Raw genomic sequence first — 24978 nt, 5'->3', positions numbered from 1 at the left:
TTGCAAGGACCCCCTCGAAACCGCACTTGATTGCAATTACCCTATGCCCAAGCCCTGGGAAGAACACAGCTAGTTTACAACCTGGGATGGGAAGCAGAAAGAAAATGATGTTCTCTGCTTTTGCTTTGCAAACTGTGATGACCTGAGCTCCCAGCTTCCATGCCAGTGATATTTTGAACTATCCCCAACTGGATGGAGCACAGCCGTGTTCACAGCAACAAGGCAGTATCCAAAGAAATGGGTCACACTAAAGGTAAGCAAAGATAAATGCAAGTTGGATGTTTAGAGGAGATTTGGAATGGGAGAAGCTGCACTCAGGCAGTCTGGACAGCGTTCCCAGCTCTGCCACAGCCTCAAGTGCAAGTCACTTCACAGCCTAATCCAAGTACCCACTTACCTCTCCTCCTCCCTGGATTTCCATGAGCTGTCAGCATCCAGCACTTCTGAAACTCAGACCCTTGAAACCAGGTGAGGCACAGAAAGGTCATTTGTCTGCACAGTACAGTTTGCAACACCCATCAAGTCTTTATGGCTGTAACGTCATTTTCAGTACATAGATCAATATATAAATGTATCTTTTTTGTTTGTAACTACAGCCTGGGAAAAGCTTTGCAACATCTGACATTTGCAAGAGATCAAATTATATCTGTTAACAAAACTTTCTGCAGTGTTTCCAGCAGGATAATGGATTAAAAAAAGCAGCCTCTAGGCATTGTATATGTTCTTAATGTATCTGTGCTTCTAAACTATCTTTAATTAATGAAATATCCCAAAATTACTTATTAATAAGGATCTGTGGGCTTTGTAAACTCCAGACATTTTGCATGAATTAAAGAACAATATAATGAAGTTTTAATGAATACAAAGTCACAGTTAATGTAAAATTTATATATAGCATGCCAGAGGGGAAAGGAATTTAAAAGTACTTTTAATCATAGGTTATTGGCAGCTGGATAGCTCATTTTTATACTTTTCTAATGGGTGCTTGGTATTTATATTATCACATTTATCATGCCAGCATGGTATATTGTCTGACTTGGTACAGTTCAGAAAGTCAAATGGAGACCAGCAAATTTAAAGCCTCATTTGCTAATGAGGCATTTCTGCATCCTGTGTGAATGTGGAGCTGGTGTCCACAATGACTGTGTTCTTTTGATTCAGTCATAGACCACCTGAGAGGGGCTACTCCTCAGCTGCATTTATAGGCAGTTTCACTCTTACTGAATTATTAGCAGCAATATTTGGCACATTCTGCAACAGCCTTCAGCTTACTGCAGCTAGTGAGCCGAGATCTATCACAGGGTGGAAGAAACATACAATAAACTTACTAGCTGCAGCTAAACATGAGCATCTAGATTTTGCCCTAAGTAATGGAGTATGCACCTTTCAGTGTGCAGATGTATCCCTTTTAGCAACATTAACGTATCACAACCTACAGCTTCGTACTGTACTGACACAAGGCACATTTTCAGCATACTTTCTTCCACTCCTGTTCACCTCTGACCTCCTCAATGAGACAACCATGCATACATAACTAGCAGCAATGTTTTACTTGTCTTGGGCTCTGCATAAGAAAACAGGATAAAACTTTCAGACAACAATAATTTGGGGGGGGGAGGGTTGGATTAAAACCATTAGAATCGATAACAAATGAAGCTAGAAATGATTCCATGACACCCAATCGAAAGGAAAATAAAAATAAGACAATAACTGAGTGAATGTTGAAACAGATGTAATATAACATATATAAAGAATCATTCTCTTTTAATTAACTTTATCAATGCTGAATGCATTCAACACAATTGTAAGTACATCCATGATTTTAATGCATTAAATATTTAATCCACAAAATTCAAATAGTGCAGGAGATACTGAATGCCAGAGGTTCGGTACAACTACTGCAACTGTATTTTATGAAAAACAAAATGTTCTAGTGCTTCCATTTTACTGTTTTAGTATGCTCATTACAGTATTTTTCCCTTTATAAACTGGAAGGATACAGAGCTAGAAAACATTTTAGTCTTTCACTTTCAACATGACATTTAGTAAAAAAAGTTACAAAACCCAACAGCTTTTGATAAATGAACACACTGGAATTCTTCAGTTAACATAACACAGTATTCTTGCCTTATAGCCAATAAAGAACTTCAAAACAAGGAAGCAAAATGCTGTCTTCAACTGCAATGATGTTAATCCAGAGTAATGACAGTAAATTCCATGGAAATAACCTGGAGTTACCCCAGGAATAACAAGGAGATGATTGCTCACTCATCTTCTGAACCCCCAGAAGTCTATCAACTAAAAGCTTAAAACAATAGGAAGGTTACATCACAAAATGAAGCAGCAATTACCTTCAAGGGTACCGTGAGATATTTCAAGACTGAAATTATTCTGAGTCAAGTCAAATGGGTTTAGTGCATTATGATTTGGCTTTATAAAAACATTTAAATGCACCCTACATACGGAACACTTTCATGTTTTGCAGTCAAGTAGTTAAAATCACTTACAGGTGACAAACACATGGACTGAAAAAAATGTTGCTAAAAATCTAGTTAAAAAAAGAAAGTGAACATTCTATGAAAGAAATATTCTATTTGCAACTGTAACTTACACTATTGGTGCGCCCATTTGATGGGCTGTTGGTGTAAATCTAACAAGAAAAAGATGCACTCAATATATATAAAAACCAAAACAGGCAGGTTCCTCCTTCCAGGCTGGAAAAAACTCCAAGATATATGGCATATTTAACCAATAAAAGGGAGCTAAGCTTTACCCAAGCCTTTCATAATGCACTTAATGAAATATTTTTTCTTTTAAAAGAACCACTGGTATTAAATAGAGCTTTTTCTTTACATACAGTATTGGTATATACAAAACAAACACAGAACAAAGACATATGCAAAAAAACCCCCACCCAAACAAGTGACTTCAGAAGTTCTGAAGCTCAGGAATATTTTGGTACAGGTCCAAAGTCTCTGGGTTTGAGAAAGCTCCCCGCTGCTCAACTTCTTTCCCTGCAATTATTTGCTTCACAGCTACTTCCACTTTTTTCCCATTTACTGTATACTGAAAAACAAAACCAGCAATGATAAAATTACACTTTTCATGTAGTATCTTTATGGAAATATTCATTAAACCCCCTACCAATCCCAGAACTCAATCAAAATTTAGCACAATGTCTTCCCTTCTCTGTTACACTCAAGGCACCAGAACCGCTCTTCTGAAAATCACTTGAAAAGTGGAATTCAAAGAAGGGTTTATATGTGACTTTAGTTTATTACTCCTATTTGGTAATACTGTGAGAACCCGATCAAGCTCCAACTTAAACCAATGAAACGAGATCAGAATCATAGTATAAACACTAAAAATCTTTAATGTTTACTGTTCTGACACATCCATTTTTCAAACAACTTTTAATTTTCTAAGGGTGGGCTCAAAAAACAAAGCCCACCTCCATTGGGCTTTGGGATAAGAAAACCATGACTTACATATCTTAAATGGACAGTCTTTTTCTAACAGGGTAAAGTGAAACACTGAGCTTAAACAGTCCTCTACATTTAAATGTTTCAAAAGAAACCATAACAAACAGAGGCTTTACCTCCACTTATGAATCACACAAATTCCATTACATTGTATTACTCTAAAAGTAAGGACATTCAGAAATAAAACCCTAGTTCTTCTCTTCTTGGGATGAGACCACTGTAATTTCTGACTAGTAAAGTATGGTAAGGAAGAACTACTCCAAGGTTAACAGGAACTGTCAGGGCCCATTTTAGATGATCTCTGCTTTTATAGGCTCCAAGGCTTCACCACCACCTTCCTTGGGCTGGTACCACTGAGAAGTTTTGGAGGATGGCAACTTTGAAAAGCTGACCTCAAAATACCTCCTTAGTCTCATCCATCTGCTCCAGGAACAGAAACTGCACCACTTGCTTTACTACTGAATCTGCTGATTGAAGAACCCAGGTTGTTCCCAGCCTCCAAAACCACTGAAACTCCTGAACTCTGGGGCACCACAATTTTTCATTAGAGATCTCTCAGAGCCAGGCTAAATAATCCTCTCAACTCAATACATTCTTGCAATATTGATCTTGATACTACATCAAATTTTTCCTTATTAAAACTACTGAAGTCATGTGCAATCCTACCCTCCTGAACCACCTTAATCAACCACTCCTCCTCCTCAATGATTAGCAACCTAATTTTCAGAAGTGCTCAGAACCAGAACACCTCAGTGGCCTGCAAGGGAGCTGCCCCCTTTAAAAAAGATCAGACAGACTGTTCAGCAAAGCAAATTAGTTTAAACATCTTGTGGATGATGACCAAAATGCTTATCTGGTCAGGACAGGACTACAAAGATTCGCATTAAGAGTTTGCAGTGTTTTTTAACACCTGGATATCTCATTAAAAACCATGCTTTGTATTACTAAAGTCCCAATCACTTCAATGCAGCTACACTATTTCTACCAGTATACAGTGTCAGTATACAGTCGGGATTAGACTGTATTTTCAGATGAGGATTCAAATACATCTCTAAAAGTAACATAAAGAGGTTTCCCTTCCAAGCAAAACTTTCAGAGAAAGATGGGAGACAGCTTTGATCACTTTACCATTGGCATATTTACCTGAAAGGTAATTAAAATTCACTCAATTGTAAATTCAGTCGAAGCACGAACTAATTAATGATCTAAGCAGGCTTTCCTGAGGGGCAGCCCATCACAAACACCTCACTGCCATCAAATTCATGCTGCACATTGAGGTGATTTACATGGTTTACAAGTTCAACATGTCATGCACAAGCTAAATTGCAGCCCAGAAAATCTAGACTTCACCATTTAACAGGTGCAGGGAATTTTACTCATGCAAAGACGACATTTTGAGCTAAGTATTATTTGCCAACAGTGGCCTGAAACAGAAGTAACTCAACAGATCAGAACCAGATCCCTGTGTGCACTATGGAAGCTGGCAGTCCTGAACTCTAGACCACTTTCACATAGAAACATACATTGGCAGTAAATGGGTATCAGAATAGCAAATGATTGGTCTGAAGTCTCAAATCTTTTCTCTAGGCACACTCAAGTCTATGTGCAAATGGGCTTGAGAACTACACTCTGCACTCCCATTCTGCTGCTCATAATGCTGTTGAGGACTCTAGCAGAGAGGACTATAAAAAACAGGCATTGCAACTAAAGAGTTCATGCAGCAAGGAAGAGCACTGTGGAGTAACACAACTCCAGAAGACTGAGCGTGCAGAACCTTTAGCTATACAAATTTATCTCCGCTCCTCTTTCATAAGCACAAAGATTTTATTTTAGTTACTGTTACAGTTAAGACAGTGATAGAGCTACATTTAAGTGGCTAAACAGATGTAAAAGTGAAATGGTTTACAAAATGATTTTGTAAATTTGCTCAGTGCTCTCAGCTTTCATAAGAATGTCACTCGAAACCAGAAAACAAAAACAAAATAAGCTTATGGGTAGCCAGAAAAGCTAAAGTTAAATTACCTTTTTAATATTTTCCTTTAAAAGGCTTAAGTATATATTACCGAGAAAACGCAACACATTTATAAACTGAGAATGGGCATTTTTAGGTATTGTTAAAAAACAAAAACATGCTTAGCTGAAAAGGAGATGAAACGGTGTTGCTAGGCAACATAGACAAACTATTTATAAAGCTCGAATACACTTTTGAGATGCTAAAACTTCCACGCATGTGGGTTTGAAGAGCAATGACAACTGCTCCCTAATTACTACTCAAGGTGACAAAGAAAAAAAGAAGGCAGCATTTTTCATGACATACCGGAATGCCTTTGGTTTCTAGAATGAGGCTTGGAACATGCCTGGCAGAAAGTGCTATACGTATTGCATCTCGAATTCTTTTCACTAGATCCTCACTGAACGCATGGTTTAATGCCATCTTCAGGAAGAGTATCACCCTCTCCTCCCCATCTTTGTTGTACTGAGGGACACAGAGGCTATCGGAAACCTCCTCAAAGGCTTCAACTGAAAATAAAGGAAGAGTCCTTATTAGCACTTGCATTTGTATATTATTCTGGATGCACATTTTTTGTGGTTGCACCAAAAGAAAGATCACCTCCCCTAGAGCTGCAAAGGCAAAACAGATGTCCTGACTAGGTTATTCTACAATGAGCTTCCCCCCAGGTGGTCTGAAATTTTAGCTCCTGCTCGGGTGAAAATCCAGGTTTAAGGACCATATATATTTAGCTCCAGGACAAAAAAAATTTTGCTCTATCTTTTGGGACAGGTAACAAGCTTTTACACTAAGCCATTTTCTTTGGCTTTCCTCACAATCCCCATTGCTGCATAGACAGAAGACTAACATGCCTGATCACACAAGAACAAGGAGAGGCAACAGGTCCTTAAGTCTCGGATTAGCACCTTTGCAGGCACACGGTTTCACCACCTTTCACAAAACAGACCTTCTTTGAAATATAAAGCACAAGCTCAAGAACTTCTAATTATTAGGAAAGATACAAATAAAAAGAGCTTGTCTTGGAGAAAAAAAAAAGGAAAGCCTCAGAATTAGGTCTTCTCTTGTAAATCTGCATGATACAATTAGTCTGTAAGGCCTTATTATATGAAAGCAACATCTTATGAAGAACACATCTCAACTAGTCATCTCCAGCCCTACAGATACTTCAGGAAAGCAACCAATTTCAAGTCTACAAAACGGAATTTGAATTTAATTAATTAAAATTAATTAATTAAAAATTAATAATGTTAATGCTAATACGTTCTGTACTGTCTTTCATTTGAAAAATGGCAAGTCTTTTACTACTTAATCCTTCCAAACACCTTTATAATGTTTACGTTTCAGATTTAAGGCAATACTGAAAGAGGTGGAAAGTTAATTTCATACCTATGTTATAGATTTCAGAACTTCCAAATCTTACTCCATTTGGATTTAATGTACCATCACTGAAAATCACACAAACACAAAACAAAGAAGCATTAAAATGTGATTAGAGTTTGATGGAAAGAGAAAAATTGATGCAATTAACGACATCTCTCTACATTTCCTGCAGTGAATATGCAGCCACATTAGAAACAGAATTTTAAAAGAATTTGACTCAAAAAGCCATTTTTTTTATTAGAATGAAGTTGTACAGAGAACCTCAACAGTATTCATTCACCTTTCCTAGTCCCTCCCCTTTCCAGTAGCCTACAAATACACACACACACCACTGAGGACAAAACAGACCAAGAATCTTTGTAGTAGTCCATCATGTTGCAATTGCCTACCATTACTTTCCAGTCTCTTATAGCTGGAACTTGTGTTTCATGTATAGCAGCCTCACACCATATGTCTGTTGAGTAGGTCTATTTGTGACAATGCCAGACACAGCTTCAAGGCATTCACTCAACTGTTTCAAACAGCAACTTTTAAATGCAAGCAGAAAATTTAGCCACAATTGTGATCTTGAATGTCTATGATCGCTAACACAAGCACAACTTAAAACCTGACCTTCTATAATTAAGTTTTACTGTAAAGCAAGTCAACGGCAAAGCCAAGACCAGAAGACAAGTTTCCTGATTCACCACCTTGAATGTGCTACACTCTCAAACTCTTATAGATGATTATAAACCATGGAACACAAAACCAAGTCCAATACTGTCTTGCGTTCACACATACAAAAGTGGAGTAGAACTTTGAAATGGGCTCCCCTCCCTCTAATCCAGCTGCTCTGCTTAATTTAAGGGTTGAAATCCACAATACTGGATTTCACAAAACAAGTATAAAGCTAACAGGCATGATGGAGAATCATGTACATTATGCTCTAAGGTGAAGTTTGCAAATTTTAACACTTGTTTACTCAGAACGCTTTCACCAAAATACTATACCTGCGACCCAGCATGACAATTCCTCCTGTCTTGGGATTAATTTTACAGTAATCACCATGGGCCCAAACACCTATTAGAGAATGACAGAGGTTAAGCAGCTGATTTCTTATTCATCTAGTCACAGCAGACACTTGTGTAACTCCACTCACATTAACTTAGTAAAATACTTACAAAAATATATCAGATATACTTTGAGAACTACCCACAGCAAATGTAGCAGTATTTAACTATGCAAACAATCCACACTGCATTTACTACAAAGAGCTAGCACACACAAGAATAGCTCACACATTAGGATCAAACCCTAGGTTATCTTCCAATTGCTTGTTTGCATGACTATACAGCATCCTTTAGAAAACAGATGAATAGCTGCTCTGAACACCAATTTCGAGGAAACTGGAAGAATCTTCCACATAGGTAACAATATTCCCACCAGTCTTTCCTGATCCACTTTTATGTCATATCTGTGCAAGAAGCTTTCTGAGCTTGCACAATAGGTCTAAACAATTCCCAAGGGAGCTTATGTGCTTAATGTTCTTGATTTGTGTTAATGTAAAATCAGATTTGACTTTTCAGACCTGGAATAACTTTTGTATTATTTTAAAGACTGATACCACTACAGCAGCCTGCCACAAACAGATATACAAGCCAATTCCACTCAAATTTTTCTAAAGAAAGAAACAAACCTCAATTATTTGCACATGCACATAAGATCATTTTCTAACTTAACTGTTACAACCTTAAGCCCATTTACAAGGAAAGACAGAAAAGGGGTTTCAGACAGAACCTCTGGACCACAGTGATTTCAGTCTAACAACTGTCACACAGATTCCCCCCCCCCCCCCCCATTTATTGTTGTCAGGCTTACATGCAGACTGCAACTTCCACATTCACTCAATTTTCCTATATGATTATTTCCTACTGCACGTCCTGACTTCTCCTGTGAATCCACTCTGTATTGCTACTATATATAAAAAAAGCTGTCTCCAAAAAGAAGCAGCTTGAGGTCCTGCTCCTATAAAAGACCCTGCCCAGTAGGCAGCAGGGGGTTCAGCATTGCTGTGCCACATAGGCAAAAGCTCTGGATGAGTAGAGTCCTCCACAACTATTGGGAAGAAAGCCTCTGGCCCACAGTTCCTGTTCCTTTATTCTTACCACCACTGGAAGACTGAATGAATGCAGAATATGCATGTCTGAGGCAGCATATACTTAAACCTCATGCTAATGAGGTAGAAGGTCAGCACTTATCCCTTAGGATTCACTCCTCCAGCTAGGTAGGAGCAGTCTGGCAAAGGTGCAGTAGCACTCATTAACGGAGGATTGCTCCCTGACCTATTCAGCACTTCCATTTCACACTCATGCCAAGCAGTTTATGTCTGCCCTACAGATTATCAGGCTGTTACAGTCATATCTGCCTAATGAGAGCAGGAGCAAAATGGGATTGGAGCTTTCCAGAAATTCTTATTAAATTGATTTGCATCCATATTCCAAACAAAGCACTAGAAAACAGAGTGAAATATTACGTAACATGCCATGGAGTTCTCACCCTGGAAGTCTAGATTCAAAGCTGCACCTGCCTATCACTGGGCAAGAATAAACCTGTACCTTCCCAAGAGCAGCAATACAATCTACATCCTTGGTCAGTTTAAGCAATATCCAAAGCCCTTCATTACGTACCTGGGAATTTTGAAAAATATGCTTTCCTGTATTTGCTTCCATTCTCATCATTCCAGAAGTGCGTAGGCTGACAGGGAATAGGCTTGGTACAAACCAGCTCTCCACTTTCACCCCAAACTGGTTTTCCTGTTTACAAAGAAAGAGGTATTTTCTGCATTTCCCTTCTGTAAACAAGAGAGTACCAAAGCAAAGAGCATCTACAGTTACTACTTACATGCCAGATGCTGATGTAGATATGAGAGGAGTTGTGACTGGTGGTCTTAACAGCTTGTGTTCAATTCCTAAATTCATCCCTATCTTAACCCCAGTAACTTCAGGAGAGTTACACCACAGGGTGGAAGCCAACCTGGCATCCACAGCAACATAGCTAATTAGCACACACACCAGAGGCTGGAATTTGGCCTTGATGTGCTTTCACAGAGTAACAGAAAAGGAGGGCCTTTTCACACATTGATTATCTTTACCAGAGTCCTGTATGATCCAGATCGGATGGATCCAGACACTGGTTTTGCGGAACATGTTTCCAAAGTGAAATCACGCATTTAACAGTTGACTGTTTACCCATCCAATGAATGATACTTAAAGGTCATGTAACTACCATATTTCATAATCATGCATAATATTTTGGATAATAGCTACCTTCATCATTCCATGCTTCTACAGCCATTCCAAGATTTCTGGCCTGAATTTCTCCTTTGTAAACTGGAATTGTAACATTCTGACCCATGAAACATGAAATGATATCTGTCCCACCTACAATAAAAGAAGTCCATTTAGAATACACAGTACTTTCAGGAAAAAGCAAAACTGAAAACTACGTAAGAACTCAAGAACAGCAAACTGCCACCTCTGCCAAATGCTTCTGATCCACATTAAGCAGCATAGAATAGACAGTATTATCTATGAAGTTATGTAACTTTTAATAAAAGAAGGTTTCTTTTCTTACTTTACATGTCTTTTTATACGTGTATGCCCTTCATGCAGAAATATTGCTTAAGGCATAACTTTGCTTCTTCCAACAGTTTTTTTATTCTCATTTAAGGAAGTTTCTGTTTATATGAGAGTGAGAAAACAAATAGGCCCTAGTTTACAGATTCAGATATTTAAGATCACTTAGAAATGTTTTCTTGTTTGTTTTCATTAGTTTAAAGTAACCAGTCAAGCTATTCCACTCAATATTTACCTAGCTTTTATATCTTGTTCTCCTTAGCACGGGGCAGGGGGGGAGAGGAGAGCCATGCCTATAGGATGGACAGTTACTTTAAAAACAGATACTGTCAACGTGCTTACTTAACTGGAATATTTATAGTCTTTCTAGGACTTCAACAAAGTAGAAATATAAGACAAATTAATCATGTTAGCTTTACTTAAAAATAGTCTTCTGTGTTTGGGACTATTAATGTCTATAGTAGCAAATTCAAGATTCAGCATTACTCTTACTAAGACCAGAGTCAGAGGTGATTTCAGCAGCAGAATAGTCAGACTTTAAAAAAAAAAAATCAAACTAAACTGAGTTAAAAAGCCCTTTGAAAAGTCAGTCCTCGTTACAAAGCAGAATGAAGAGTTCTGTGGTGGACCTTATGTGAATAGAAGTTGCCTCATCTAGCACTCCTCACAACAAACTGCACAGTATGTGGGCTTGATATTTCTCTAATTATATAATTTACAAAAAAATCTGTCTGCAGTGCCAATTACTTGGCACAAAAGAACTGAAATGGGAACACGGAAAAACCTCTCCAAGAGGTATTTTCTGCTAAAGTCAGCTATTTGCAGAACAGTATGTTCTGTAGGTTAATAGACTCTTTCCTTGATCTCACCCTGCTACCCCTAAGGACAGCAAGTCAAAATAAATGATCCTACTTAAAAAAAAGCTAAAACCCAAAACATTCACCATGTCAGAGACATTCCACCTAAAAGCCTTTGAGTCTACAGGCTTCATTATGGCACACTGAATTACACAGAAAATCTCTGCACTAAGATGACAACTAATTCCAGTTTAACTATAACCAAGCCTGGATGATCCAAGGCTTAAGTTTCCCAAATATACAGCAGCAAACAAGCAAGAAGGAAATGCACAGGCAATGAACAGAATTAGTAAGATGCACACAGCATAAAAGCATCACCTGAAATGGATCCCAGGAGGACACTGCTTTTTATGTGTTTGTAGACATACTCATAGCTTTGAGATTTGAGTGGTGATCCTGTAGACAGTATAGTGTGAAGTGTTTGGAGATTGTGTGTTTCACCTTAAAAAGGAGGAAATCAAGAAAATAGGTTAAGGTAGAATTTTTACAAGAGTTTGTAACTACTTGTCACTACAATCCAGAATAATTACATAAAGGACTTTGTGACAAGATACAGGGCCAGAACCTGCAGAGGACAGGTAGGAGGGAGGACAGAAGGTATTCAATAGCTTTTTGAAGCTTACATGGTTTTAAATTTTTCTCTTCTAGCACAGCCAGCCACTTTGCACCTGTTCCAAGGATAGTGATCCTAGAGAGAAAAAAGTTTAAGTGTTTTGCATATTTAAATATGCTAAGACTCTAACGACCTGCAATTCCCACTGCAGTAAGTAAAGGCTGTTAAGACACTCTATATTGATTAGTCAAGCAATGCAGTCTCTTAAAGCTTTCTAAGTGCAACGCACATCCTTTTGAGCAATCAAAATTAGTCAGACCACATGTCATTTCTGCAGCTTTGAAACTTCTAATTCTATCTTTAAATATTAAGCAAAGCTTTCCCACCTCGTGGAAAACGTTCACTTTCATTTACAGGAATTCATAACTGCAGAACACTCCAAAGACATCACAAAATGTTATAACATTTACTTCATTAATGGGCCATAATTGCCACTAAGCTGTTTAACACAAAACTGCTGCCTTGTTACACTCTCACATATAAAAATTTTGCCATTTCAAGGCACAGTTTAACAAAGAATACTTTACTCTGAAGACAGCAGCCAGTTAATTTCTCTTAGATACCTGTTCAGTTTCCACTGATGAAAGTGAGTTGTAGGTGCCTAACTGAACAGGAAATTTGGCCTAGCTAACCAAACAATTGAATTCTGCCCTTGCAAAAAGTGTATTTAGAGTTCTCCGATACAACATAATTAAAACTTGAAATGAAGGCTGTACCCTTTCCCTACTCTATTGATGGAAATGCTAGTTTAATGTTTCTGCTGACTTCCAGGAAATCCTCTTCCCTGCCTTCTTCTATTTTATGTTACAGCAATAAACTCACTCAAGAAAATGCACAGAGACAGATAAGGGTAAGGGATACAGCCGGAGTGCACAGAACATGGGCATACATACATCAGTAGAACTTAAAACAAGAACCTGCTATATTTGCTTTTACTCCAAAGGCAAGATGGAAGGTAGAACAGCTCTTGAGATAATATCGTTTCAGACACAGAGACAGGGCTATTTCAACACTATCAAAAGGGATGTCTTCCTTTGCCACTTAGGTGGATGACAGTTACTGAGAGGCTGCCACCTCCGGGGTAGGGACAGGGACAGGCTACTTGCAGAAACACATTGGTGCATAGAGCATTTTATCAGGTACACAGGAACAGCACCATGAGAGCCCACAGAAGTATACTGCTCCTCCAGTTATGTACCACAATCAGATGAACTGTTTTTACTCCTGTGTAATATTCTACTTTCCTTCCATGCTTCAAATTATTGCTTATTTTACAGTTAGAATACGTAATGCTTCTCTGTTTATTTTTAAGCTCTTTGATACGTCCTCTACAGCACATGTAGAGCCTAGTCTCCTATTACTTCCTTCCAAAGGCTATATAATTGGTGGATGGTGACTAAATACAGTTCACTTGAACAGATCTTTAATTAATGTCCACTTCAGTAATTCTTGTCATGCGGTATGAGATATCTTGATGATACTATAAGAATATGCTATCTGAAGGAAAGTATGGTACATCTTCAGAGAAGTAAGGTAGTCTTAACATGTTGAAGCCTTTTTTTTTACATACTTAACATATGACTGAGTTGGGAACAGACTGCATTTTGAAGTACCACACAGATGGCCACCACTTTTAGCACCAGATTACAAAAGTGAGACATGCAGACACATTTCAGTTATCTTCACTTACTTTTGGCATGTATAAACAATGCTTAAAAATAAGCTGTGTTATTTCTTGATTCTAAATTTTTGCCTGTTGTTCTACTGGGGTTTTGGGCGGGGGGGGAGCATCTTAAGTTTGTGGGTTTTTTTTTTACTGGAAGCATTCTGACTAGGCATTAACCTTCAATTATAATAGCCAGAGACAAAATGTCAGTCTTTAAATATTACATGTCACAAAAGACAGAGTGAAGTTTAAATTATTAATTATCAAGAGTCAGAAAGTGAATCTTTTGGCATCTACTTTCCACCACAAATGAATTTTAATTACCAATTAAAAATTGAACTCATTATTTTACCAGTAATATCACTCAGATCTACTCCTTGGCAAAATAGGAAAGTTACAAAAAAAAAAGTCAAAGTTTAACCAGTGTACAAAGCTAAATACAACCACAGGATTTTACAGCAGTTTATCCAATACCTGCCATTTCTCTAGGCTTCGAGAGAGGGCGCTGTGAGCATTTTTAGGGACAAAGAACTGCATAAAACAATTAACAAACAGCTTGACAGGGAGAATTAGGCATTATAGATTAAAAAGCAAAGTATGAAAATATAAGCAACCCTGCTGAGCCTTTCCAGTCAATTTACGTGTTTAAGTCAAAGTGCTACGCTGAGTCTTATGCTGAGCTGCTTGAAATAAAGTATTCTTATTTTCTGAGTATGCTGAGAAATTACTCTTCAGATTGCTCCCAATTATTGCCTTTTGAAAAGGCTGCTCTTGAAAACTGACTACTGAACCAAAATTCTTTGTTTGCCTGGAATCCAAATACTTGACTCAAATTTGAAACAATCAGCTTTTTGTCTCTTCTTCTCTCTCTCAAAGACTGTTTTAGTACAAAATTAAGAAGTAGTTCCACTCAAGGCTAAGTCAGAAGATAAATTATCATGCTACATACTAGTTTCTGACCAACAGAATAACCCCTTTAATGAGGTTGCTTGTATGCGGTTATTGTAACAGGAACAAAGACCATTATCCTTCCATTTAATCTTGCTTACATACCCCAGTCTGTCAGTCAAGTCCCATAGCACATTTGGTGATGGAATTAGAGGAGATCCATCATACAGGACCACTGAAGCTCCTGTAGCAAGTGCAGTCACTAGCCAATTCCACATCATCCAGCCAGTCTGGAAAAAAGAAAATACCTACATTAGTTTCTATCTTTGTCAGCTAACTGCCTGCTTTTCTGGCAGCTCTTTCACAGGATCAGGAGTGTTGCTTGCTGTCATATGCTGGTAGAGGAGCTACAGGCAACTAGGAAATTATGGACAGGTATAGCTCTTGGCAGAATCATCTGGACCAAAGCATGCTCCCTGCCCTTATGCAAGAGGTGCCATCTTCCCCTCCACTTGCCTCACCCAAAGTTTTCCTGCTTTAAGAAACTGTTAAACCAACACCTAAGTTTATGCCCACCTCTGCTGATTACGTCCAATCGTATTATTTAGGAATCAGAAAATAAGGCTGGAGCACTGTTTATCCTCTCACCTGTCCCAAGACTGATTCAGCTACATGTTCCTGATGGATGTTCATCTAACTTAACCTTACAAGTACCTGATGAGATGGGGATTCCATACCTCCCTATACACATACCTTTAAAGCATAAGTCAAGAGACAGGACAAATTTGGGACAAGGTAATTGTAATGATTCCTCCACGGAGATATTGCAAATGGACTAGTAGTGTTAAAGTTCAGAAGGGAAGTCATGAGGAAAGACATTAGCTTTCCAAAACCATTACAGTAATAGAAAACTTAGGAATAATTTTCTTTACCACAGCATTAGGAAAAAAAACCACCACATAACTGAACTCCTACATACATCAGTTTTATTCCCTTTCCTTTACAAAACTTAAGAGTTGTGGAGCTTCTTTCCTCCCCACCAAAACAAAGACATAACAAATTCTCATCTTCAGGATGGTCTAGACTTCCATGATGCAGGAAAGTAGACTGCAGGTGATATTGATGAGGCAGTTAGATCAATAAACCTAAAAGACCGTAAAAATCAATCCATTTTCCTCACTAATTAGATCAGAAACATTTAACATGGGTTTGACCTTTCATCAGAAAGGTCCCTGTTGCATTTTATTATTCCACCTGATTTTTTTTTTAAACTCAGTTAAGTAGAACAATGCCTTGCAGAACAAGAATACATTAAAACGTACTTGTAGATTTATATGAAAAGCTCTCCCATCTTTAAGAAAAATATATTAAAGTGTTTCTAAAAATGCCTTAATAAGCCACACTTGCCGTTGTATAGTACATAATAATGTCATTGCTGGTCATGTTGCCATGAAGAATGTGCTCCTTCAGATGCTGGATTAGTGTACCCTGGAAAAAAAAAAAACATAGTGAAAGAAAAAATTCACATAAATGAAAAGCAAAACTGACAGCACATTAAGACTTCAAAAAACCCAATGTTGTCAATACTTCGCAGGACATACTCCAGGATTAAAGGCAAGTATTTCCTTTAACCACAACTGAAGTAAATCCCAGGGCCTATCTACAGCAACAGCAACAATTGCACTCTCCATTTTCTCACGTAACTTTTCAGGCTCTCTCATTAGACCTCAGCAATTCCCACTGCACATCATTTTTAATCCATGGAATAAATAACTTCCTTCACTTCCAACTCTAGCCAGCCATCGGAGTTGCATAGTACACCATGCAGGCTATAATTTTAACAGCATGCTTTTACCAGCCAGTTTTTCCAAGAAGATAAGCCCTTTGACAGAGTTTCATTTTCAGTATATCTAGGCAACTGGGAGGAATGAAGGACCTAGAGCTGCTATAAACTGCAGCAGCTGCTATACATTAACACTATTTATCCAAACTATCTTATCTATTAAGATCTAGGAGACAAAAGACCTAACTATACACATCGCTTGTAAACATTGAAGTGCCTAGCAATGTGAAAAATCTCACTGCTCAAAGCATCAATATTAATAATGTAGTTAAATATATTACTTCCTTTTCTCTTTTGTTGGAAATGCTGCTAAAGTACCTTTCTGATCATCATTAAAACATAACTTGTTAGGATAAATAAATTTACAAACTACTTCATTAAGTCACTTCACTGCAGTGACAAATTAATGTGGTTGATTTTAAAATAAAGAGGGTTTTTGCGTTTATGCAAGGAGTTATAGTGGAACTGTTAAGAGCCTCATAAGCATAAAACACGATTTATGCTGAAAGAAAATAGATTACAGATAAACATTCGAAATGAAAAAGGAAAGTCATAAAACTGGCACACACTTCGGGAGAAAAGGCAGAAAACATTAAATAAAGGAGTAAATCTTATTTTCTCTTTGCAGTGCAAAGGAACGAGGTCTGAATTTACCTGCTACTGTTTGAATACACTAAGCTGTCACAATGCTGCCACCTAGCTATAGCTACCATTACCTACATTTAAAAAATAAAAAAAAAATCAGGATTTAGAAACACTGTATCTAACTTAATTATTAAGGTTACCAAAAGAATTGCAGGTGTTAGCAATTATTCCATTTGTAAAAGGAAGCACATTGCCCCTGCAGGAGAATCGGAAATAGCCACACAAAATAGTGAAATTAAAAGTCAAATTCAATTAATACTGGCTTTCTTTTTCCTTCATTTAGTTGTTGCTATTTCACAGTTTTAGAACCAAAAGAAAAATTTCTAACAATTACTTTAGGTAGAGGCTATGAACTATTCCCTTGCAAAATCTGGTTAAGTCTCAGTCCAGAAACAAAAGTATTGTGGTAGAAGGCATAGCTGTTCTAAAGAGCTTACGGCCCAAGATGCTCTCTCAAGTTTATTTATAGGACTTGTTTATTTATAGGACTTGTATGACCCTCAAAATAAATCCTAAGCATTTAGCATTTCATGACACAGATCTGGCAGCTGATAAAAACTTACTGGTCTGCTTGTCTTCATTGGGCTTAACATACAGCTGATAAAGTGCTGAGCATCTGGAGTGTCAAAAAATCAGTAGGCATGGCTGCTCCTGAGCCACACTATCAGCACCTAAGGGACCAGTACTAAGTGGTTACATAGCTGGGAGAGAGCAGCTACTCATGGCTGCTGGTCCTGGTCTCAAACCAGCAGCATTCTCTATACAGTGTTCAGAAAGAGTCCGAGCATGAAAAAATCCTCAGAGTGATTTGCCTACACTTAGACCTGAAGTCCCCAGCAGCACAACTATTTAAGCCCAGGTCTTACAAGTCCTCAAGATGGATAGAAATGAACTGATTAGGATTGTATCAAAAAATTCTCTCCTTCAATAGTTGGGAATATGGAATAACTGAAAAGGGGCCTGTATGAATGAGGTAGGAAGCAGAATCAATGTTTTTAGGACTTAAAAATAACAATTACTCACCAATGTTTTTCAAGTATTGGAAAGAAGCCTCCAAATGTCTTTCTGTAGCACACTCAACTGTTCAATACGATACAGCTTTGCTTCCAACACCAGAAAAATCTTACTCCCTCTGAGGCACTACTTTTTAAATCATCTCCCATGACCTGGCTTCATTTTCATTATTTACATGTTATTTCACTGTGTGTCAAGAAAACCGAGTATGTACAGAGAAAACAGACCAGAAACATACTGCAGAATTAAATAAACCAAGTTGCAAATTTGAAGTAAGCTGCCTATTAGCATCTGTAAGATCAGTACAGTAACAAAACAGCATTGAAGCACACTGCAAATAAGCAATAATTGAAATGTCTTCACTGAAATGTCATCTCTTCTTGCGTTTTTGACTATCAAAACCAAACTTCAGTTAATCTGAGGCTGGGAAATGAGACAGACTGTGGGCTAATTCTGCTTTTGTTGAAATCAGTGAAAATCCTCCTATTAATTACAGCGAAAACAAGATTAAGCCAAGAACAGAGGAACCCAATCAAGCATGCAGAAGACATCTAAGCATTTCTTTGCATGGATTTTATTTGTAGGCCCTATTCAAACTGGCACTTACAAAGCATGCAAACCAAGGAAGCCTCCAATGCAACAATTTGCTTTTAGGCCAATCAGAGGTGTTAGCACCAGAACTTAAGGAAGAAAAAAAAAAATCACCCTGCAATACAGGAACTACAGAGCTGCTCAGTGGGAATACACAATCCTCTTAAATAACATATCCTATTCAACAAACCATCACATTTACTCATCCTTGCTGGGGAGGAGAGGTCTGTACCTAAACTCTAAGGTACCTCTGTAGGAACTGAAAAGGTGATTCAGGTGGAGAGCAGGGGCATGATTAGGGGCAAGCTAAGCAGCCATATGGATAACACGGGAAGAGAAAGAACTTTGCAACAGAGAAAAGTCCTGTTGTCTGATCTACATCTGTGTTTTTCATCTCCCTACTGTTTATCATGCATCACTGAACAACACACCTATCCTGTTTTTGCTAATCCATCTCTGCAAGTACTTAATCAGTCTAAAGCCAGCACAGCTTCAAAACAGCTGTCAAACTTCAAAATACGCCTCCTCCTTTCTTCTTCACAACATAGGATTTGTGTCCCAAAGGGACCATTTTATATGTCGCATGCTGCCTTGTATAAACTCCTATTGATAATATATAAAGCAGAGTGTTTACAGGCAGCATGGGATTTGTCCATGGGCAAATGCTTCATTTCTTGCCATCAAAGAGAGGCAAGAACATACACACTATGGGCATAACATCAAAGTGCTCCTGCCCTCAGGCTATCTAGACAACTCTACAGCCAGTCTTGCAAGATGCTCATCCTGACTTTCAGAGCAAATAGCAGAAACAATGGACTCCAGCTAATAGTTGTACAGTTTAATTTATACAAGTTGGTACAAATGTGCTAGACAACACATTCTACCTGCCTTAAGGGGGAAAAGCCCTGTCTTTTATGAAGGACTATACTAATGGCAGAGTTAAAGTTTCAACACTATGCCTGACTGCTGGAGTCACTTCCTGAACTTCAGTAAGTTGCCTAGAACAACTTTTACAACATGAATAGTAAACGGAAAGCATGTGAACATGGGAGATTTTGGCAGTAACACCATATATACCATTAGTCACAACAAGACACTGCATAAAGCAAAGCTTCCATACAAAGCAAAGCCTACACCCAAAGAAGCAGCTAACCTTCTGGCTTCCTTCCTTAAAAAAGACTGATGAGGATGACATGCTCTGAACTGATAAACATTGGGAGTAAAGTTTAAGGTCAAAAAAATTCTAGATAATAAAAATTGCAAGCTCCCTATGGGCCTCAACTTAAGTGTCCAAAAATCAGTTCCAAGCACCCAATTCAAGTTCTTTGGCCCTTCTTCTACAAATATCAGTCTGGCCAGTTCTACTAGTGCTTTTGAGACTGACACTTGCTCCCAGGAGATAGCTGAAATCTGAAAGGTCTCCACACCAATCTCTAAACCAAATTATTTTATATCCTTATTAATCCATATTTGCTTTCAAAGCATCACAAATAGAAAGTTTCGTTGCAAGTTACTGAAAAACTGTCAGCAATCAATTCTTCCTTAAAGTACATTATGGTATGACACTGATAAAGGAAAAATATAACCCAGGTAGTTAAATATAGATAATACAGGTCCGGGGGGAAGACATACCCCTGCTGAATGAACCATGCATTTTGGTGCCCCTGTTGTGCCTGACGAATACATGATAAAAAGAGGATGACTGAAAGGCAGCTGTTCAAACTCCAGCTGAGGGGCCTGGTCTCCCTTCCCAGTAGCAAGGAAGTCTTCTAAAAAGACACTGCATAAGAGGGGAAAAAAGGAACATTTAAAAAAATTTTTGAAAGCGTTACCCCAGCCCACACATAGGATTACTTCTGTATCTTAATAGCTCTCTTAAAATAAGCTATATACTCAAACTATGTATATTATTTTTATTCCTAGTCTTTCTACTCTTTGAATTGCTAATTATTTTCTTTCCTTTTTCTGTTTTAAAATAGAACATTAGTATAATATTGAGATGTAACACAACAAAATCAAGCCTATAAATTGCACCAACAACCAGCTGCCAGTCTTAACAGCTCAAAGCAGACTGGACCAGTTGGACCCTCAACACAAAGTCTGGAACTCAACCATTTCCAAACGTATCGAACGTACATAATCCAGAGCAGTAAATAAGCAAAACATAATTTGTTTTGCTTAAAATATCACTTTAAATTATTATTTATTTATTTCTGGAAGCCACTTCTTCCTACTACATCCTATTGAATTTTGCCTTCATTTGAGAACCATTAATACCAACAGTGGTTTTGTACAAGCAAAACATCTGCAGCTACATACTACTTCTGTTTTCAGTATGAAGCTGGACCCACATTAAGAAATCTGGCTAAATCCTAGCTTTTGCAAGTTCAAGAGGTCAGGCAGTTTCAATAGCTATCAACATACAACTCAATCCCTAGTTAGGACAGTCACAGCTCAGAAGCTCCCATTACCTGTTTGGAATTTTAGAAATATCTACGGTTTCTCTTGAGGAGACATATGGAATCACCACCACTTTTTTTATATCTGGAAGCCCTGGAAGAAGGAAGAAAAAAAAAAATTATTTCCTACATTCAGTTACATAAACCAAAGGTCTTTTCTGTCTGATTGGATCATACAGTGTAATGCACTAAGTAACAGAAATAATTCTGACACACCGAGTACTGGATATAGTTTTAAATGTTAAGAAACCCCAGAAGACTGAGTTGTTACCTAAGATACAATTTCCTCAATATTGCCAGCCTTTTAAAGAAACACATGTGTAAATCTGCAAGATTTAGTGCTGTAATACCTCTCCATTTGTTTTCAGCAGCACTTCACTTGGGCTTAAAAACACCAGTATCATCTTTCCCTGTTCCCCCACTTATATTGTCACAAATTAGTCAACAGTAAATTTAAGCTAAGCTAGCAAAAGACTGTTAGAATTACACAAAAAACTGGTTAGTTTTTACTCAAATCAGTTCTGAAATTCTAAGTGGCCACAGAGATATAAAGGATGAAAGACAGTGACAAGCAAAAGTGTCATTTTTAGTGGCAGTACAGGCTTTGAGTGCTCACAGAACTACAGCATAACTAAGACTAGCTGGTATGCAGTGAAATACCTTTTACCACACTAAGCAGCTTTTCCAAGTGGTTATGTTCTTTGCCATTGTATATAACAGCTTCAACAGAGAAGATGAGCTTAGGTTGAATTTGGGAAAATCTGTCCAGTACACCCTAGGGACAAACAGAAAAACAAGTTAAAAAATGATATTAATTGCTACCACAGGAAAACCTACTGGACGCTAAATGCAAATCACAATTCAAGCAAGGAATAAAGACAGGAATTAGCAGAAGAATTGTTAAAAGACTGCCTGCTTGTCTTTCACTCACCCAAGATCTTCAAAGTACAACAGGTCTGTAACAATCTATTTCAAGACCCCCAAATATATCAGCCAATAACAAAGATAAAATCACCACAGATCACAGAACATTGTTCACTGAAGGATCAAGTTCACAAAGCTATCTAAGCAGTTAAAAATTCATCTTGAGAATCAGACTTACAAACTCATCTAAAGAGGATAAGCACCTGTGATGTGAGCAGGAGTCAGGCACTTAATTTACTTGAAGGTCCACAAGACTCCTGTCTGCATCTGCAGGCAGGTGCTCTATATGCCCTTGTAAACTGCCCCCAATGCTGCTTGGACAATATACCAGTAGTTTGGTAGTCTGCATGGGGCAAAAATTGAAAAACACCAGTCTTCTGGAAGATGCATTTATCATGTGGCAAGGTGGCACTTCACAGGAACCAACAGGTTTGTTCTGCTACAGTTAATAACAGAAACTGTACTACTGATTTTTACCAGAACAACTAGACATTGAAAACACATGTACATACTACCAACAAAAAAACACCACAGCTCCTTTAGAACCTCTGGGGCAGGACACATTCAAATGCTAAATTTTCAGATGTCTCCTCCAGCTTACACTGTTTTCAGGAATTTACCACAGCTGTTATCATATTTGAGAGAAAAAAAACCTTCTGGCTTTTTTTTTTTCCCCCCAGGTACACTGCATGCAGCAGCCTACCAGAAATGGATCTTTTTGGTATTCAACAGCAAGAAGCAAATCCTTTTAGTAAAAGCTCTCAGCACACAGTAATGTTCATCCCTCTCTAGCTACATTACTTGAAACATTAAGAACTATAAGATTACTCAATACTATAAAATTGTTCTTGAATAGTCAGCTGACAATCTCATAAATCATGTCACAAAAAAAAAAATCTCACTTCAGTCATGTACATTCTTCCCAGTATTCTTTATTCTTCTCTGTCTCCTGCTTTGTCCTCTACTTTGCAGCCGAAATGAGACAAATTATTACCAAATCAAAAGACCAATGCAAAAACATCACAACCAACTAATCTCTATTAAACTCCTCCTCTCCAAGCTGGGCTGGTCAGGGTTGCACTGCAGGTCAGGTTTCTACTGCAAAAGTACAGAGGTCCTGTCCTGACAACTTCTCCACGTTGTCTTTTTAGGAAAGCTCACTGAATACCACAGGTAAGGTACAGGGATATGACGAACTATAAATATGCAACTGCCTCTGCTGAATATGTTGCTTAACAGCTTTCCTATCACCCAAAGACGCATTTCCTTTTCCTTATTCACGTCATAAGAAAATACAGTGGCAATGCATTGACACCTAACTTTATCAATTAGTTTAAAACAAAAATCACCAGAATCTGTTTTGGCAGCAGAAGAGGTTTTTGAAGAAACCCCTAATGCATTGGCTAACAAACTCAGAAATGTAGATTTAATTAACACATTAAAGTTACTCTCTAAGGGAGTATGAAATCAAGTTTTCTGCTTTCTTAGGTATCCTATCATACCTACTTCTTTGTACCATTTTCAAGGAACAGACCAAGCAGCCAAATTACACACAGCATGTGTGCGCGTGTATACACCTTCATGCTGAGCACTGAGCATACATACCCCGTTATCCATGCTGCCTGATGTTTAAAAATTAAGACCAGTGAGAGGACTAAGGGTACTCTAACAGAAGAATCAAATCTGAACAGAAGTGTGAATCAGAAACAGAGATGACTACAATTCTCGGGGTTTTGCTAATCCTGCTAACACACCCAGTTGGATTCATTAGCACTGGCAGGATCAAATCCCACAGGGCAGCCTGGTACGATACAAAGGCAATACAAACAGATGGAACATGTAATTGCTACACTGGAACTTTAATCCAACCAGATGGCTCAGCAAGGAATTGCTTTCATGAAAAGCTCAGGTATACCAGATATGGCTCGTTCCATTCTACGAGCCTCAAATCCAGTACTAAAAATTGTGCAGGGCCCCATGAACGGAGCTGCACTGACTTTGCTAGGGCTCACCAAAGGTTTCTCACATAGTTCTAAGAGCAGAGCCTCTTTTTAAAACTTACATATACAACAATTTCTTATGCACAGGCCGCAAAGAACCACTTTCCTATTAATACATGTAAATGGATAACAGGGACCAGAGAAATGAAGCAAAAGCTGCCAAGAGTGGCATTCTGTGTGGGAGGGAGCTCGCTGGTTCTCTGACAGCAGACTTCCTGAACGCTTGCAAAGTCTTTGGATGTATGGCATTCAAAGCCTGCAATGTGTAGGCAGTTCTGAAAAGTGACATTTCTAAGCTTCACAAAACATACATACACAATTGGATTTGAAATGTTGAAAACACTACACTATTTCCCAAAACACAAAATCTTCATTTATGTTAAGAGGACTAATGCAGCTACACACAAGGAGGAATATCTTTTCCTTAGCATGGAAGCCAATATCCCTGAGGACCTCTGCTGATCTCCCTCAAGATTTTGGGGTTTGAATTCATGCCAAGCCATGCTGCCAAGCCAAAGGAGAATAAATGGTATCAACGGCACTGCCGCTCCAAGGCTAAGTTTCATTAAAAAACTATCACAAAAACTAAATAAAGCTGGGCACTGAAAATAACAGCACATCAACATGGACAGAAAACATACCAGTACTCTGTAATGCAAGCAAAATGAACAATCTTCCCTGAGATGAGATCAAATCACATTGCAAAGAAAATACTCCATACTGTCATTTTCTGAGCAAGCAAAAAAATATTTGTAGAACAGATTGATCATTACATGCTGTAATGGTTTTTTTTAATTTTTTTTCCCCAATGACACAACCTCAAGTCTAAGAAAGTGGAATGCTGCTGCCCTCTAGCGCTAATCCAGAGATGACAGTGCCATACATTTAACCAGCTACCGCAGTTAAACACCGAGATTGAGAGTATATATATTACCTAAAAACTTTGGTATTGTCTGTCTTCTGCAATGCACAGAGAGTACATTCTCCAAAT

General features: G+C 38.1%; 1 protein-coding gene across 1 annotated transcript in view; it reads right to left on the bottom strand.

Annotated features, from left to right (window-relative positions):
* Nucleotides 1-1747: 1747 nt before the first annotated feature.
* The window catches only part of AACS (acetoacetyl-CoA synthetase), a 44131-nt gene continuing 20900 nt past the window's right edge, over nucleotides 1748-24978 (bottom strand). Inside the window, exons 6-18 of the mRNA XM_030025563.2 lie at nucleotides 21724-21838; nucleotides 21076-21157; nucleotides 20237-20384; nucleotides 15919-15999; nucleotides 14677-14801; nucleotides 11968-12032; nucleotides 11663-11785; nucleotides 10179-10292; nucleotides 9540-9665; nucleotides 7863-7932; nucleotides 6880-6938; nucleotides 5800-6002; nucleotides 1748-3066 (exon numbers count right to left, since the gene is read on the bottom strand). Of these exons, the coding sequence (XP_029881423.1) occupies nucleotides 2929-3066; nucleotides 5800-6002; nucleotides 6880-6938; nucleotides 7863-7932; nucleotides 9540-9665; nucleotides 10179-10292; nucleotides 11663-11785; nucleotides 11968-12032; nucleotides 14677-14801; nucleotides 15919-15999; nucleotides 20237-20384; nucleotides 21076-21157; nucleotides 21724-21838 (1449 nt within the window). The 3' untranslated portion in view covers nucleotides 1748-2928. The remainder of the gene's footprint in view (nucleotides 3067-5799; nucleotides 6003-6879; nucleotides 6939-7862; nucleotides 7933-9539; nucleotides 9666-10178; nucleotides 10293-11662; nucleotides 11786-11967; nucleotides 12033-14676; nucleotides 14802-15918; nucleotides 16000-20236; nucleotides 20385-21075; nucleotides 21158-21723; nucleotides 21839-24978) is intronic.

The sequence above is a fragment of the Aquila chrysaetos genome, chromosome 9 (assembly GCF_900496995.4).
Source record: "Aquila chrysaetos chrysaetos chromosome 9, bAquChr1.4, whole genome shotgun sequence".
NCBI lineage: Eukaryota > Metazoa > Chordata > Aves > Accipitriformes > Accipitridae > Aquila > Aquila chrysaetos.
The sequence above is the reverse complement of the archived record's forward strand: the minus strand, read 5'-3'. Positions and strand labels throughout refer to the sequence as shown.